The sequence below is a fragment of the Anguilla rostrata genome, chromosome 18 (genome assembly GCF_018555375.3).
Source record: "Anguilla rostrata isolate EN2019 chromosome 18, ASM1855537v3, whole genome shotgun sequence".
Classification (NCBI taxonomy): domain Eukaryota; kingdom Metazoa; phylum Chordata; class Actinopteri; order Anguilliformes; family Anguillidae; genus Anguilla; species Anguilla rostrata.
Window position 1 is genome coordinate 27402478 of NC_057950.1, and position 15598 is coordinate 27418075.

The 15598-nt window shown below is 44.5% G+C and overlaps 1 protein-coding gene across 3 annotated transcripts in view; it reads left to right on the top strand.

The window, feature by feature from the left end:
- Positions 1–15598, top strand: part of macrod2 (mono-ADP ribosylhydrolase 2) — a 561756-nt gene that overhangs the window by 447243 nt on the left and 98915 nt on the right. For all 3 annotated transcript variants that reach the window (XM_064316703.1, XM_064316705.1, XM_064316704.1), the window contains exon 8: positions 6353–6426. In XM_064316703.1, coding sequence (XP_064172773.1) covers positions 6353–6426 — 74 coding nt within the window. The remainder of the gene's footprint in view (positions 1–6352; positions 6427–15598) is intronic.

Below are 15598 nucleotides of genomic sequence, written 5' to 3' on the forward strand. Positions count from 1 at the left end.
CCTATTGCGTCATTTACAGTCATTACAATGACATCAGATACAACAAACCCAACTGGGTCAAACCGAATGACAAAATCCGAGAAATTGTCAGCAAGGTCTTTACCTGAGAATGTGATGAACTGTTTAGAGAAATTATATATCCATTTCAAGATCAAGTATTAGGACAATAGACTTGTTTCACAGTGTCTCTGAGAACACTTAGCTGCTGGAGAATTGTCCCTGCAGCGGACCACGATGAAACAAAGAATAAAAAATTTGACAGCGATTGTCTTGTCTTGTACGACACAGTCGTTCGCCACCTGTTCCGAGAACTTGCGTGGTGATACGCAGTTCATTTCAGGCCTACTCTTGTAAGTGAAACGCAGTACGCTGCTCTGAAAGTGGTTTAATTGCACAGAAAACGCCTGATAACGAGCGAGGTTCCTCCACGCTAACGAGCTACGCGGCCCCGTGCATTTTTCCTGCACCGAATCACTGCAGGTTGCCTTTTACATTTTTTGATTTGTCTTGCTGTTTACCCAAGTGCACCAGCGCAGACAACCGTGTGTATTATTGTTTGTTCGCCAATTTTCTCTACACCGCTCTACTTGGCAGGTCCTTGTGCCTCACTAGTTAAGCGGGACACACACAGCTGCGTATCATCAACCATCGGGAACTATGTCTGTTAAATCCTGCAAACTGACCTCAGATCTCTTGCCCAAGTCCTCTCTTTCAAGCGCGGGAGATGCTACTGGCTGCTATGCAATCCCTTTCAAGTAATCAAACAAAGTTTATGCAATTTTAAAACCAAGCACAAGAGCAGAAAATCCATCTGAATGATTAATCTGTCTAAAAATATGTGCAGTCTCTCTGTAATTTTCTCTCTGCATCAGCCTCTGAGAGGTAAAATGGATGTGGCGGGCACAGGAGAGGCAATAGGTACCTATCAATATTTCATGTGTGTTAACCTGGGTGTCTCCTACTCGCAGTCCATTCCCGGTGTCGTTATGAATAATGTCCGCTGAGAATTCTGGCCCAGTTCGGGGCAGTGTGCCCTCTGAATGAGAAAGCGTGGCATCCCACATTATACGCCGGCAGAGCGCGCGAAACAATGACCTGACACCCCACCGCCTGCCGCAGACTGACTGCGCGACGAGCCCCTTTTAGCAAACACCTCGCCTTTTTCACCAAACAGACTGTCGGCGACGTTCTGCGCGCTCGTTATGGACTACTTTCGCTCTCTTGAAAACCGAGCGCTATTTTAAGTTCCACTCATAAGTGCGAGAAGAACACGTCCCAAATTCTGTTAATCCATGTACTCAGTAAAGAAGCTGATAATAATTATGCTGTGCTCTATATTAAAATTTCTTCTCGTTGGCTTGTGTAGTCATGGGCAGTGGATATATATAAAAGGACCAACTTAATTCCTTGTATTTATTTAAAATTTCTATCTCAGACTCTCTGTCTCTTTCTTTCGTCCTGTGTCTCTCTGTCTCTCTCCTCTCTCTCTCTCTCTCTCTGTCCCCCTGGCTGTTTCGTCTCTCTCTGTCTCTCTCTTTCTCCCCTGCTCTCTCCCTCCATCTCTCTCTATCTCTCTCTCGAACCCTGGCTGTCCCACTTTTGTGCCAGTGCCAGGTGGCAGCTAGCGGCGCTGGTGCCCTTGACACGGCGGCGCTGGGCCCCGGGGGCGCGGCGGCCGGCGGGCGGGGCGGGGGGGGTTGGGTTGGGATGGGATGAGGTCGTGGTTGTCGCGGGTGACGCGTCTCCCCCCGCGCTCTCTCCTGCGGAACCACCTACGATGATGAAGTGCGGGGCCGGGAGCAGAAATAACAGAGCGTCACATGGGTCCTCATCAAGCGCGCGGCGCAGCGACCCGAGATCCCGCCGCCGCGCCTGGCGAAGACAGATCTTCCCCCGCGCCGGCGCTACTCCCAGCGTACGGCCAAACGGGGGGGACGCCACGACTCCGCCTCCTGACAGACTGGGATTCTGTGAACCTGTGCTGCATCGCATTCAGAACGAGAGAGAGAGAAAGGGAGAGAAACAGAGGGAGAGAGAGACACTGAGAGAGAGAGAGAGAGATACAGAGAGAGAGAGAGAGAGGGGAGAGAGAGATATGAGAGAGAGATAGAGAGAGAGAGATACGAGAGAGAGAGAGTTGGAGAGAGAGAGGGGGGGAGAGAGAGACAGAGAGAGAGAGACACTGAGAGAGAGAGAGTTGGAGAGAGGGGGGGGGAGAGAGAGACAGAGAGAGTAAATCTGGATTCTGTGACTTTTTGTGGAGGCACACTGTGTTCTCGCCTTTAACCTTTTTGTTGTTTCCCTGAAGTGGAGTGGGCTCGTGGCTGGGCGTGTAGGTTGTGGTACAGCCTGCTGTAGAGGTCCAGGGCTTATGCCAAGCCAGGGAGGGGGTCACTTTATTCCCTGCCCTTTACATCCTGATCCATCTCTGCAAAAATTGACATTTAAAATGTCCGAGCATTTACTTCGGTATTGACGTCGTTTTTGTTGCAGCTGAATGCTAATTAATATTGGAAAAAAATATATTTTTTCATCTTTGTTTTTCTAGAGTTTATTGGCCTTTTATGGTTCATTTGCAATGGAAAACAAGACATGTCAAAATGCCTATTATTTGGCTTTCAGAAATGTCAGACAATTTGCAACCCGGCATTCCAAATGAGAGAGACAATGAAAAAGAAGTAATATAATTCATCATGCATGTGAACTTCACTGGTATCAAATTAAGGAGATCGGTTTTAGGGGTTGACTTATAGCACACAGTAGGATTTGGAAAATCACTAAATGGTTACACAGTGCAAAAGAAATTGTGTTTACACATTTAAACAATAAGGTTTCATTTGCATATGCAAATTTAAAATGCATTGAGAGTAATAAGGTAATAAGTTGTTGGTTTTTCCAAATATTTTATTATATATATATATATATATATATACACTACAAAATAAAAACAGGCAAAGTGTTTAATGAATATGTTTTATTTACATGACAACAAGGGTAAACTCAAGAAAGCTTTTCTTTAATAAGAACAGGAACACCTCTGGTTTTGCTTTCTTGCCTAGTTTTGTCGCACCTTTTCAAAGCGAAAGCTCTCGTTGGTGTTTGCTGAGCATTAGACGCGTTCAGGCTTGAGCTCGAGCTACTCGGCTCCTCTCTCACAGTCACCGTCGAGTGTTTGCGTCCTCTGTGATTCCGCATCACTCCAGTGCTGTCGGAGCACGTTAGCTCGTTATCATCAAGTTTACATTTGACTTTATTTTCTGGAACCTGTTCAAAGTGAGACCAGATGGAACTTTTTTCCCGAAGCATTTTGAGGAATGTCGGTTAGATTTTTGGCACGGGCAGAGGGAGATGTCTGCGCTATCACCCGAGAGCTTATCAAGAAACGTTCCCATGACCGCATCACAACCTCGCTCAGCTGTCATAACCGACGTCAGATCAACACTAACGCTTTTAAACGCGAGCCTACGACAGTCACGGTGAGGCACTGTAAAAAGAAATACCTATGAATTATTTTAATAACAATGGTGTGAGATTTTTTTATAAACGTTCAACTTTTTTGTTAACATTTAGCATTAAAACATTTTGAAGTAACACCCCTATCATGCAGCTTACATTTTTACATGCTCCAATTTGCAGAGCGGAATATTTTCCTGAGGAAATTCATAGAGTGCCTTTAGTTCAAGGGAACAATGGCTGTGCCCAGCGTGGGATTTAAACCTGTCGCCTCTGAAGGTGCTTTTGAGACCGTACAAAGGAGCCTTGCAAAGCAGCCTGTCTAAAAAGCGGAGGATTTAAGCAGAGCTCAGGATGTGCTGCTCCGGGAAGCGCAGCCGCGTCTCACAGCTCTCTCTGTGGGTCAGAGCAACCCCGTCCCCTTCATAACAACCGCTGGCGCTCAGCTTTCAGGAGCGACGTCCCCGAAGCTCTCATTTATACATGCGTTCGCATAAATCGCACGTTAAATAGATTCAGCGTACTTCTCATCACATCCGAGTATGCTTGCTGCTTTAGGTCAGGAAGGCCTGAAATTAATACCCTGGTTATTGGGAGTGATCGGTTTAAAGCAGTGTCTGCGTGGTTCGGAATAATGCGGTTTCTCTCAAACCCGTTTTCGCATGGATTATTTTTATAATCGGTCCAAGGTCTGCGGAGCTGACGCAGTAACCCACTGTTGCCAACACCACTGCACCTCACCCCACTCTGCGTGTTGCCGTTCCCCATGTTGGTTTGAGTTTTAATTTTAAAAAGCTGATAGAAGTCCAACTAAGGCATTTAAATGTTGAAAGATCCAGCCAAAATCAAGGTGTTTTAATCAAATCGCTTTACTCCAATTTTGACCTTACTCCGATTAAGATAACCAGATAAAGGCATTTACATGACAATGAGTGTTGCCTTAGCTGAGACCCACTCGACAGAGAGGATTCTGTGCCTCTCAGCACAAGTCTGGAGGGTGAATGCAGAGCGCTGGCTGTTTGTCACATTTTATTTCTCACTCTCCTGCTCCTCGTCTCTCAGCTGTCAGTGGTGGCTGGTTGTGGGGGGGGGGGTATGGGGAGCTGTAGGTTCAGTCAGGCTGCTGTAGGGGACTGCACCCCCGCCCCCCCCCCCCAACCAGCCACCACTGACAATGGTGCAGTCCCCTACAGCAGCCTGACTGCACCCATAGGCCTTGCTGATCCACAGAGCAGCCCGCTCCCAACCAGCCACCACATTACATTACATTACATTACAGGCATTTAGCGGATGCTCTTATCCAGAACAATCCTACCCGGGAATCGACCCTGTGACCTTTAGGTAACAAGACCAGCTCCTTACCCATCATACCAGCGCTGACAGCTGAGAGAGGAGGGGCAGACGATGTGGATGTCCACGCAACATTTGCAGAACGTTTTATGCAGATCCTGAATTACAGAAAATGTCTTCCCAGAGCCTCTCCCCTGCTTTCCTGCTCTAATCTCTGCAGGACCCACGTGATCAGGGAGCAATCAGGAGACTTGTCCTTAGGCTCAGTGGCTCAGCTGATAAATAGAAAGGGAGAGATGTGTGGACTGGAGCAGGAAGCTGCCCAAATATGAAAAATAAGAAAGTTACAAAAACAACCTTGAGTCTACTGCAGAGACGCATGGCGCTGAGATCAGTTTTCCCCAACGTCAGTCTAGCTACTCCCATCCATTATCTCAGTCAGAATTATTGGTGCTTATCTGACTGCACCTCCACGTTACTGCACTACTCAGACCGTGCTGGTGTGCCACCCGCTCAGAGAGAGAATGCACAAGAGACACCAGGAAGGAAGGAACTAGAAGAGAAATAAACCACCAAAGGGGAGATGTGAAATAGGGGACATGAAATAGATATGAAAGGGATAGGAGATGGAAAAGGGAAAGAAAGAAAGAAAGAAAGAAAGAAAGAAAGAAAGAAAGACAGAAAGAAAGAAAAAGAACGGAGAGTAGAAAAGGAGGGAAAGAAAGATTGCATTAAAAGAGAAGAATGCAGGAAAGAGAAAAATGTAAAAAATAATGATAAAAAACAAAAAAGAACAGATGAACGAATTAAAGGGCAAGGTCTGTGAGAGGATATATAGAAAGATATACAGTAAGGATGGGGGCGCTTGAGAACATGTTCCTACAAGTTTATCCAAAACTGTTTGAGTAAATTGGTATGTAGTGAAATGCAGTGGTGAATTTTGGGGTTGCTAAAGAACTAGCTCTGAATCCAAAGAACAGACAAAAATGACACCCCCCCCTACCCCCAGCCTACCGCTGATTGGGGGGGGTCAGGGGGGTCATGGGGCTGATACCGGCATGGTTCACACCCCTCACAGCAGGTCTTTATAGCTGTCCAAGTCACAGCCTTTAGCGAGCTGATTAAAAATTAATCCTCTCAAAAATCCATGTATTTTCGATCAATACAGAGTTAGCGCGGAGGTGACATTTCCATCCGGTTCCTTGGGATCACTGTGATGATTGCTATTGTGTTTAACGGGGCAATCCCTTCTGTATCCTGGTCAATATGTCATTACCGTCATTGTAGCTGTAAAACTAGTCTCTCTGAAGGAGGACAGTGCAAGTGGTTATATATTTATGTGCCACACGGATCTGTAAATTTCACAGCGGGAGTCAGATAAACAGGAATAAAGATTTTAGGACTTCATAAAAGCCTGCATGCTCTGCTCTGCGCTTCCCGGTGTTTTCTATTTTCAGTCTGCGCTTGGGTCTCTGTGATATTTTCATTTATTAAGATGGAATTGATTAGCGAGCTATCTCATCGTTTCCGCGCTAATGTTTGCACACTGTCTGCACGCTGTCCCGGTTAAATAGATATTGAGTAAATCTTTTATTTCTCTCCGCGGCAGGCTATCCGAACGAGCCCGCCGCCGAAATCGCCCTGGCGACCGTCAAGTCCTGGCTGAAGAAGAACTGCGATGAGGTAGGCAGCGCTGGTTTTTATTTTTATTTTTCAAAATAAAAGCCTCTGCCGATCTGCGAGCCGGTAACCTGCCGGGCATGCGCAGAATTGATCTCCGGCCGGAGGACGAGGAAGGCCGGACTGGAGGCCGCCGCGTACCCGCGGACCGCGCGTCAGATCGCACGGAGCGCGAGGGGTTTCGAATGCAGACGTTCTCAGATTTCGTTAAAAGCAAAGACTGCCATGTGCGCTCTGCCTTTTGAGGAGCGGAGTGGGCCTCTTTGTGAAAAACCAGCCTTCGTAGTCCTTTTCAAGCGCGGAGGCACAACGGCATCCTGTTCAGGATTCACAAGAGTCACGCTGAGAAACAGGCACACAGAGTGCCGCTCGACCGCATGACCCTCCCGAGGCCTGGAGGTCTCGAGGAAGCGGGGTCGTTACGAAAGTCATCTTCGTCATCAGCAGGGATGCCAGATACACCAGCGCAGGAATGCTAATGAGAGGAGAAAGGCTTCGTCTGGTTATGTAACCGCCGCTGCGTTGATATGATGGCGCAGCCCAAAGAAAACAGCACACTGCCGATGCACGCCATCGGTCTGAACACGCAGAACTTGCTGTGGTTGGAACTCTCTATGGGTTCTGCAGCAGTACTGGCTCTCTGCATGTTTTTATGAAGAGAACGTGTAAGAATATGTAAATGTACATGCACTACTTGAATCTAATACCCAGGCATCATTCTCTACAGTTCCTAACACATTACAGCTAGAGCATTATACAGAGCTGTAGACCTGGACTCTGCTGTTATACTGGACTGTAAGCTTAGCAAGCATACGCTTGTCTCCTCATTTGACGGAAGTGAATATGAACCTCTGGTGTGGTTTACAGCTGTAGTTTCCTTACTTCTGTTGCTCTGTGTAAAACTGAGCTGTTCCGCTCTGGAGTAATGTTCCTGTTTTTTTCTCTTCGTTGCCCTCTTTCAGTAGAAGACAACACAATATGGAAAATTTTCATTATGTCACTCCCTTATGAGTTTTACCGTTCAAACACCATAAAGATGTACTTGTTATTAATACTAGAAAGTGGCACCTATTTACGGCCCAAAGGTTATCTTCTCTCGGCCCTAGAAGCCGACCAGGGTGGTCAGACGCACAGTAAATCCACTGTTCCAAACAAATAAAAGTGTCGCCTTGCGTGTCACAAGGTTAATCTGCCTCTATGAGAAAAGAGAAAGAGAGAGAGAGAGAGAGAGAAGGAAGGAGTGAAACATTATAAGAAGTGAGTGCAAAGCACTGCAACTAGGAAATGCTTTAGCACAATTACTAACATATGTTTTTTATATGATCATTTATATTCAATTCCGTAATATACACTGCATTGATATAAACAGGATCCCTGTAAAATATGTCAATAGTATGCCCCATGATTTATGACTGCAATAATTGTAGTATAGAAGTAATAATCAGGCTACCACCATTCTACAAGCAACTAATTTTTGATTCTGTTTCTTTCACTTAGGATTAAGAGACAAAAATAATTTGCAATCCTAAATCTCGATTTTCATTCAGAATAGCAATTACACATAATTGATCCTCTGTTCCGTGACAGGATTAAAAGACATCTTTTTGTTTGTTCTTAGAGCCTCCCTCACTTCCTCCTTACAAGTGCACTGGGGTTTCAGTGTTAATGATACAGGCAGTGGGGCAGCTGCTGGCTGTAATGTTTGGATTTAGTAAGAAAAGCCAGAGGCCATGACTGTGATTCTGACTTGTACTCTGTGTCCATGTTATATTCATGGAGCCAGATTTGCAGTCAGTATGGAGCTACCCTCAGCTTCTCAACGTGTGAGTCCATTTCACAATTGCCTTTGCCAAGGGACAAACAATAACTAACAAGCAAAAAAAAAGCAAAACATCAGTGCCCGATGCCACAGCCATTAACTGGTCATTTTGTACACACTGTGAATGGTCAGGTTCTGTGGAAATTGTTTGTGAAAAAAGTTGCAGAAAGGAGCCTGCTACAAATGTTAAGATATATAAAAACTGCTTCACATTTGGACTGTTCCTTTAGGATTCCTGCAATAAATTAAACTGTCATATCCAGAAGACTATGGAAAGGAAGACTGCCGTTCTCCAAACGCTTTTACCATATGCAGAATAAGAAGGCCATATGTTGATGTTTTTACATTGGAACTGACTTAATTAAATACGAATAATTAAAAGGGAATAACATTAAAGGGACAAATTAATGCAATCTGATATAAATTTGTCATATGTAGTACTTAGTTGCAAATCGTTTGAACTAAATGTCTGTCTGAAGTCATGCAGCCATCTTAAATTCCTGTGTGTTTCTGGGGTGTTTTACCTTCAGTCTTGTCTTCAGCAAGTCATGCATACTGTATGTTCAGGTGAATTCAAGATGGCCCAGTCAAGAACATTCCACTGTTTGACCCTGAAAAACTCCTTTGTTACTTTAGCAGTATGTTTTGGGCCATTGTCCTGCTGCAAGGTGAAGCACCATTCAATGAGTTTTGAGGCGTTCGATCGGATTTGAACAGAGAAGATGTCTCTGTACACTTCAGAATTCATCCTGCTGGTGCCGTCAGCAGTTACATCATCAGTGAAGAAAAGGGAGCCAGTTACAGTGGCAGCCATGCATGCCCAAACCACAACACTACCTCAACACTACCTTTCATAGATGATGGTTTGGATCATGAGCAATTGCTTTCTTTCTCCACATTTTCTTCTTTCTTCACTTTGGTACAGGTAATACTCATCTCATCTGTGTATAATGCTTTGTTCCGGAACAAAAAAAATATATTTTTTTTTTTAGCAAACTCTAACCTGGCTGTTCTGTTCTTGAGGCTTGCCAGAGGTTTGCATCTTGCTGTGAACCCTCTGAGGTTATGCTGGTGCAGTCTTTTCTTTATGATAGTGTTTGACACATCTTTGCCTACATGCTGGAGAGTGTTCTTGATCCGTTTGACAGTTGAAAAGAGGCTTTTCCTCACGATTGAAAGTGTTCTGGGATCAACTAGAGGTCTTCCATGGTCTGCCAGGTTGTTTGTTATTGCTGAGCTCACCAGTGCACTCTTGCTTCCTAACAATGTATCAAACAGATCAATTTATTTCAGCCTCATGATGGCCTGCTTTACTGACATTGATGCTTTGTCGGTCCTCAAAGAGACAACAGCATCAGACTCCAAATACAAATTCCATATCTTGAATCCACTGTAGACATTTTGTTATCTTTCTTGTGCATGAAGTAATGATGCAAAGACACACAGCTGGCCAAGAGACAGCTGAGCAGCCAACTGTCCCATTGCTTTTGCGCACCTAAAATGGTGGGACCGTGTATATAAAGGGCTGTAGTTACTACGTGGATCAGCTGATATGGATGTAACTGCCTTCAAATTAAATCTGATAGTCTGCACCTTACCATTATATTCATTGTTTAATTTCAAATTCAATGCGCTGGAGCACAGAGCCAAAACAACAGAAGTTGTGTTGAACACAGCCCCGACGGTTTTGCGTTCGATTGTACATGTATCCTTAGAAAGGACATGGGGAGCGAGAGCTCCACGCGATACGCACGCGGTACGATCCCCCCTGAACAGATCGCTCCTCTCCCGGCCCTGACAGATTTCCCCCAAACGGCCGTGACAAAGCGCGGCGTCCCCAGCAGACGAGTCATTTCACAGGACCCCGATAAGCCGGCCGCGGCGGCGATGACATCGTTCCATTGTGCCGCTCAGGTGAAAGCGCGATAAATCACCGCGCACACAATGGCCTGGCGGAGGATCTGACGCCGCGCGGTTCGGGGGGGGGGGGGGGGGCAGGACCCGCGCCTTCCTGCGGCGCCGCGATAGCCGCGAGATGGACGGCCAGGTTCCCGCGGCAGGTGTCAGGGGTCCCCGCGCACACCCCCCGAATCCTTTCCGTAATCTGGGTTTCGCTGACGCGCGCGGACGCGCCGGGGGAACGGGGGGAGAGGCGCATTGTGACGGAGAGGCGCCAGGAACCATTGTTGAATTTCGGAAAGGCGCTTCTGGGCCTGAAACGAGGGGAGGGGGAGGGCGGGGGCTGTCATGATTGACTTGTGTATGTGGATTTCTTTTCTTCTCTGGCCGACACTGTGCGGCCTGATGCATTTTCAGTGGGCATTACAGGGCCTAATGCTCAGCGTGAAAATCAGTTCATGGGGAATTTACGAAACTCCCCAACCATCACAAATGCTATATCCTTCCACCAATCTAGGTGGAAGTTTCACTTTCTTGCTGATGTGTGTGATTGACAGTGATGAAAAAGTTGCTGCTTAAACGTATTTGTGCACAATGTACGAAACAAATTTCAGCTATTATGATTGTAGCCGTATCCCACGTTTACTTTAAAAAGGCTCAGAGACAGGACAGTCAGACAGGAGGCTAATATATCTGCAGAGGTGGGGGACTGCAGTACGGGATGCGATCGAGGATCACCGTCACAAGTGTAACTTTTCCCTCCTCTCACCTGCGTTTGTTTTTCCCATTTCCAAATCTAATTTTGTCTAATTCAGGCTTACACGGGTTTAATCCGCGGATGGGAAATCTAGGGTGACACTTTATTTCACAGCCGCGGATCTGTTTCGCGGTCCGCGGACGTTTTAATAAAGTGCTCCGAACCAGATCCGACAGCACGGGATAGGCGCGCGGTTTGAATACATCAAACAGATTGGAATTCCGTAATAAGCTTTCATGCATTCCGAGAATAAGGGGTGCGCTGTGATTTGAAGATATTAAAAAAAAAAAAAAAACACGTCAGTCTAAATTGCGCTTTCACATTTTGCATTCTTGGTTCATTGTGATTAATGATGGCTTTCTTTTTTAAAGTGTTTTTTTTTTCTTCTCTTTCTTGCTTGTCAACAGTGGCCCCGCTATTTGTCATTTGAGAGACATCCATAATAAATCACCTTCCTTTTAGTGTCCTGAGAATTTTTGCAAATCGTAACATTTCAACCGAAACAAAGTTTGGCTTCGCCAGTCTTTTGGTGAGTAGCACGCTGAGTGCATCATGCGATGCCTGCTAGTTTGTGCTCCAGTAGGAAACAAGTGAAGCCCTTGTTGTTATGTGAAGCAGTGAAGCCCTTGTCGTTATGTGTAAAATGAGAGCTCTCTGTTGATTTCTGGTAAGCGCTTCCTGTTTGACTTGTTTTGTGCTTGTTGGTTTGATGTGTTCTGTTATGTGTAAGCCTAAGAAAGCTATCGGCCCAGCGAGTTGTGATTTGTGTTTCAGTGACTGTTTTGAACTTTACGTATCCACCGGCCTGCAGCCAAGCATCGTCCGGGCTGCGCAGCGTCCATGGTTCTGGAGTCTACCTTGGCCTACTTTCCCAATAGCCTAACTCATAGCCTACAACCCAACACAGCGTCTACTGTAAAATAACTTCATGGCGCATTGTGTGTTCGTGTTTGCATGTGTCTCAGGGCCGGGAAAAAGTCTTGCACGGGGGCCCATCATAACTAGCTTCTGCCACTGGCTGTACAATATTGTGCATGTCCAGAACAACATTTTCACTTGTATGGAATTAAATGAAAATGTTTCATAAAAACTGCAGAAAGTCAGTAGAATCCTAATACAAATACGAACCCATGTGGCTATATATATATATATATATATATTCTATTTTGTAACCAACACAAGCAGAGCTAACCTTGTCCTGGAGATGTTTTGTGTAAATGTATGAAAACTTTCAGTGAAAGAAAATTAATTAATAAACTATTAAACTATTAGAAGTTTTATTGCAAAACCAGAAGGATAGACATTCTACTTGAAGTAGCAACAGTCTATTTTAACAAACAGTCTGAGACCTTCCTGGAGAACACTGAGCTAAACTTTGCACGCTTGAAAATATGTGACTGAGACAGCACTTTCAGTATGAGAGGGTGGACATTTTAAAGGGTGTTTTGACCAATCTGTCATAATGAGAGTCAGTCTTTCTTTGAAAACTAATTTTCATTGGCAGGAACATTTTAGTTCAGGACGCCTTATTGATATGGTGGCATAAAAGTAGTCTTTATGGAGATTGCATGCTAGATTAATCAGGAGGGTTTGATTTAGTTTTATATGCCCTTAAACGTTCTGCATGCATTTGATTGAATCTGGCCTACTTTTTCTTTTCTTTTTTTAGTTGAGATGACATCCACCAAGTGTGGGCATACACCGTACATGCACAACTTTGACACTTTCTTAGGATTTCCCACAGAAATAATTATAATTTAGATAAAGTTTTAAGCCTTGAACCTTGGTGTTTCTTATATTCTCCTCCTTATTCCTCTATTTCATCCTTTACACCTCTTATTTAACCTTGCTATGGATTTACATTTTCAGGAATGTGCCACTTTTCTGGTAATTATTAATTCTCTCTGTTGGCCTATATTTACCTCAGCCAATGACGACATATTCTCATATAACCTACATTTCAACTAATACTTCAAATAGAAACCGAAAATTGTTCATAGTCGCCAGTTACAGGGCTAATGTTTGTGCACATGTGATGTTGTGTCATCCAATACAGTGCATTTATGGCTTTCTATTTATGACCAAAAATAGCACTATTGCTTTTAGAGATGTATATGTTTTGTGCAGTCAACAAAAATATATTTAAAAAATAATCACATACTATTATTGAGTCATATGGTCCATTCTCTTGGGACTGTTTACTTCTTCCTGTGGAAATAGTGTTCAGGGGGGACAGCAGGCAGAATGATTGATGAATGAAACACAGCATGGCTGCCTGCACCTACACCCACACAGGGAGCAGTGCATCTGAAATCTGTATGCTTCTCTGCACTACAGTGCCCGGCATGCAGCTGAAACGTGCACATTTCCCAAGACTACAGTGCCCGACATGCAGCTGAAATGTGCTCAGAGACTGTAAAAAAAATATGGACAAAGCTACTGTGACGTCACCCATTGACTCTCCGTGGGTCTCTAAAACACGTTTTGAAGCTCAATGGCGGGCGCGGCCATGTTGTCGATTTGGAGCCAAAACCATAGAGTTAAGCGGTTCTGTGATTTTTACACAGTGATTGACAGTCCGGTGCGGAAAAGCCCATCAACCTGAATGAACGATTGCAGAACGAACTTGAGGCTAGCTGACTGTCTGCCGTTATGTTTTAAAATATATGATCAAATGTTTACGGAGTTTAATTTCCATCCGTGAGTAGTGTGTCATGTAATCACGTTATATGTATGACATTAATAATACAATTATGTTCAGTTATCTTCAATTTATGTTTCTCGGCAAAACGAATATGCTTAGCTAGCATATCAGCTTGCCAGTGAGCTAGGTAAGCTATCCGTGGTTAGCTCACGCATTAGCAATATGAACTACAGGGGAAGAACATCGACTGCACTGATGGTCAATCTATCAGAGATGTGTAGACTACTGGTGATTTGACTAGGCTAATTTTCATATAACTGTCTGGTAGACCTGCTGTTAACCAAGCAAGTTATCGTCGTAGGTCTTCGCTACAGTCAGTTAATGAGTCATTAACTGCTACTACTCCATCGCCGTTTGTGGTGTTCACTTGCTGGGTGACGCTAGCTGACTGATCGTTCGCAAGTCACTTTTTACCGAATAAAAATTAACACTGTCAGCGGTGATTAACAAATCTACCAAGTATTTTAATAACTGATCTACAGGCGTGTAAATATGACAACGCACTTTGAAGAGCAAGTTTTCCACCTGTTGCATAAAGACAAAAATAATGTACATTGAATTTCTAATTATTATTATTTTCTTGCTAGCTTCTAGCTTTGTCACATTCGTGCAGCATGGCCCAGGTAGACATTTACGGAATGTACACGACTGACAAGCCGTCAAACACGTTTGACAGATGGAATATTTGCCGGTTAGGGTTAGCTAGCTAGTCAAATGGCAAACTGTTTTAGCATAGGCTACTGGACTACCACATATAGCAAATAAGCGTTAGCTGATTACGCGTTCTGCCAACTAATTATTTGGTTACGTGGGCTAAAGGAAATAGTGAAAATGACTCGGCTACCGAAAAACTTCAGAGGAGGATTATTTTATGGTCGTCTAGTGCAGCTGTAAATAGCACACGCTATAATGAAACCACTACAAAATGGGATGCCTGCATTTTCTGACTTCGCACAGGTGGACCCTGGTCGGAGTCGCAATGTCAAGGCCAAGAGACGCCACCTCCCACCCCAGTGACCAAGTACTGTAGCCCCTACTGTAGCTTAGTCCTCTACAGTAATCAGGAAGTGACGCAAACTATATCTCATTGGTCCACAACAATTATTATAACAGTGCCCAAATGACACAATAAATCATGAAATCGACCCATGAACAGTCATAAGACGAATAAAATACACATATTATAACTATTTGTTCTCATGAGAAAAAATTATTGACTTTGTATTTTGACCGCATTTGTAAACTTACATGGAAACCGGATATGAAAACACCTATACTGGAGCCAACCGTAGTGGCGCTAGTGAGCAACCAGGAAGAACAAGACCAGGAAATGAGCTTCAAAAATGAAGTCTGGTTTTGGCTGCTTGAATGTGCTCACTTCTCTGGACTACAGTGCCCAGGATGCAGCTGAAATATGCACACTTCTCTGGACTACAATTCCCAGCATGCGGCTGAAATATGCCTGCTTCTCTAGACTACAGTGCCCAGCCTGCAGATAAAATGTGCACACTTCTCTGGACTACAATGCCCAGAATGCAGCTGAAATATGTACACTTCTCTGGACTACAGTGTCCAGCATGCAGCTGAGACGTGCACACTTCTGGACTGCAGTGCCCAGCCTGCACTTGTGAAGAGTATTTTTACTGGCTGATCTGCTCGGGGGCTCGCATATGTTACTGTTAACAGTACCTTTTCCAGCCGGCTCCACATTTTTAACCAAACTCCATTAATAATGGAGACTTGGCCTTACAATGGTTGAGATAACATCCTTTAAAGCAGAATCAAAAGCTCTGGCTGCTGTGAGATTGAAACTCAGTGATTCTCCTGGAGAAAAGCCCCTTTGCTCAAACTGCGAGTGAAACGGGTGGGATAAAAAGCTTTTGATCTTTATATTCCCATTTTTATTTTCCTCCAGATCTGGAATATCGTACCACATTTGTATGCATGCCGCATTGTTGTATTGTTCACTTTAAGTCTTTAAATTCAAGACAGCCTG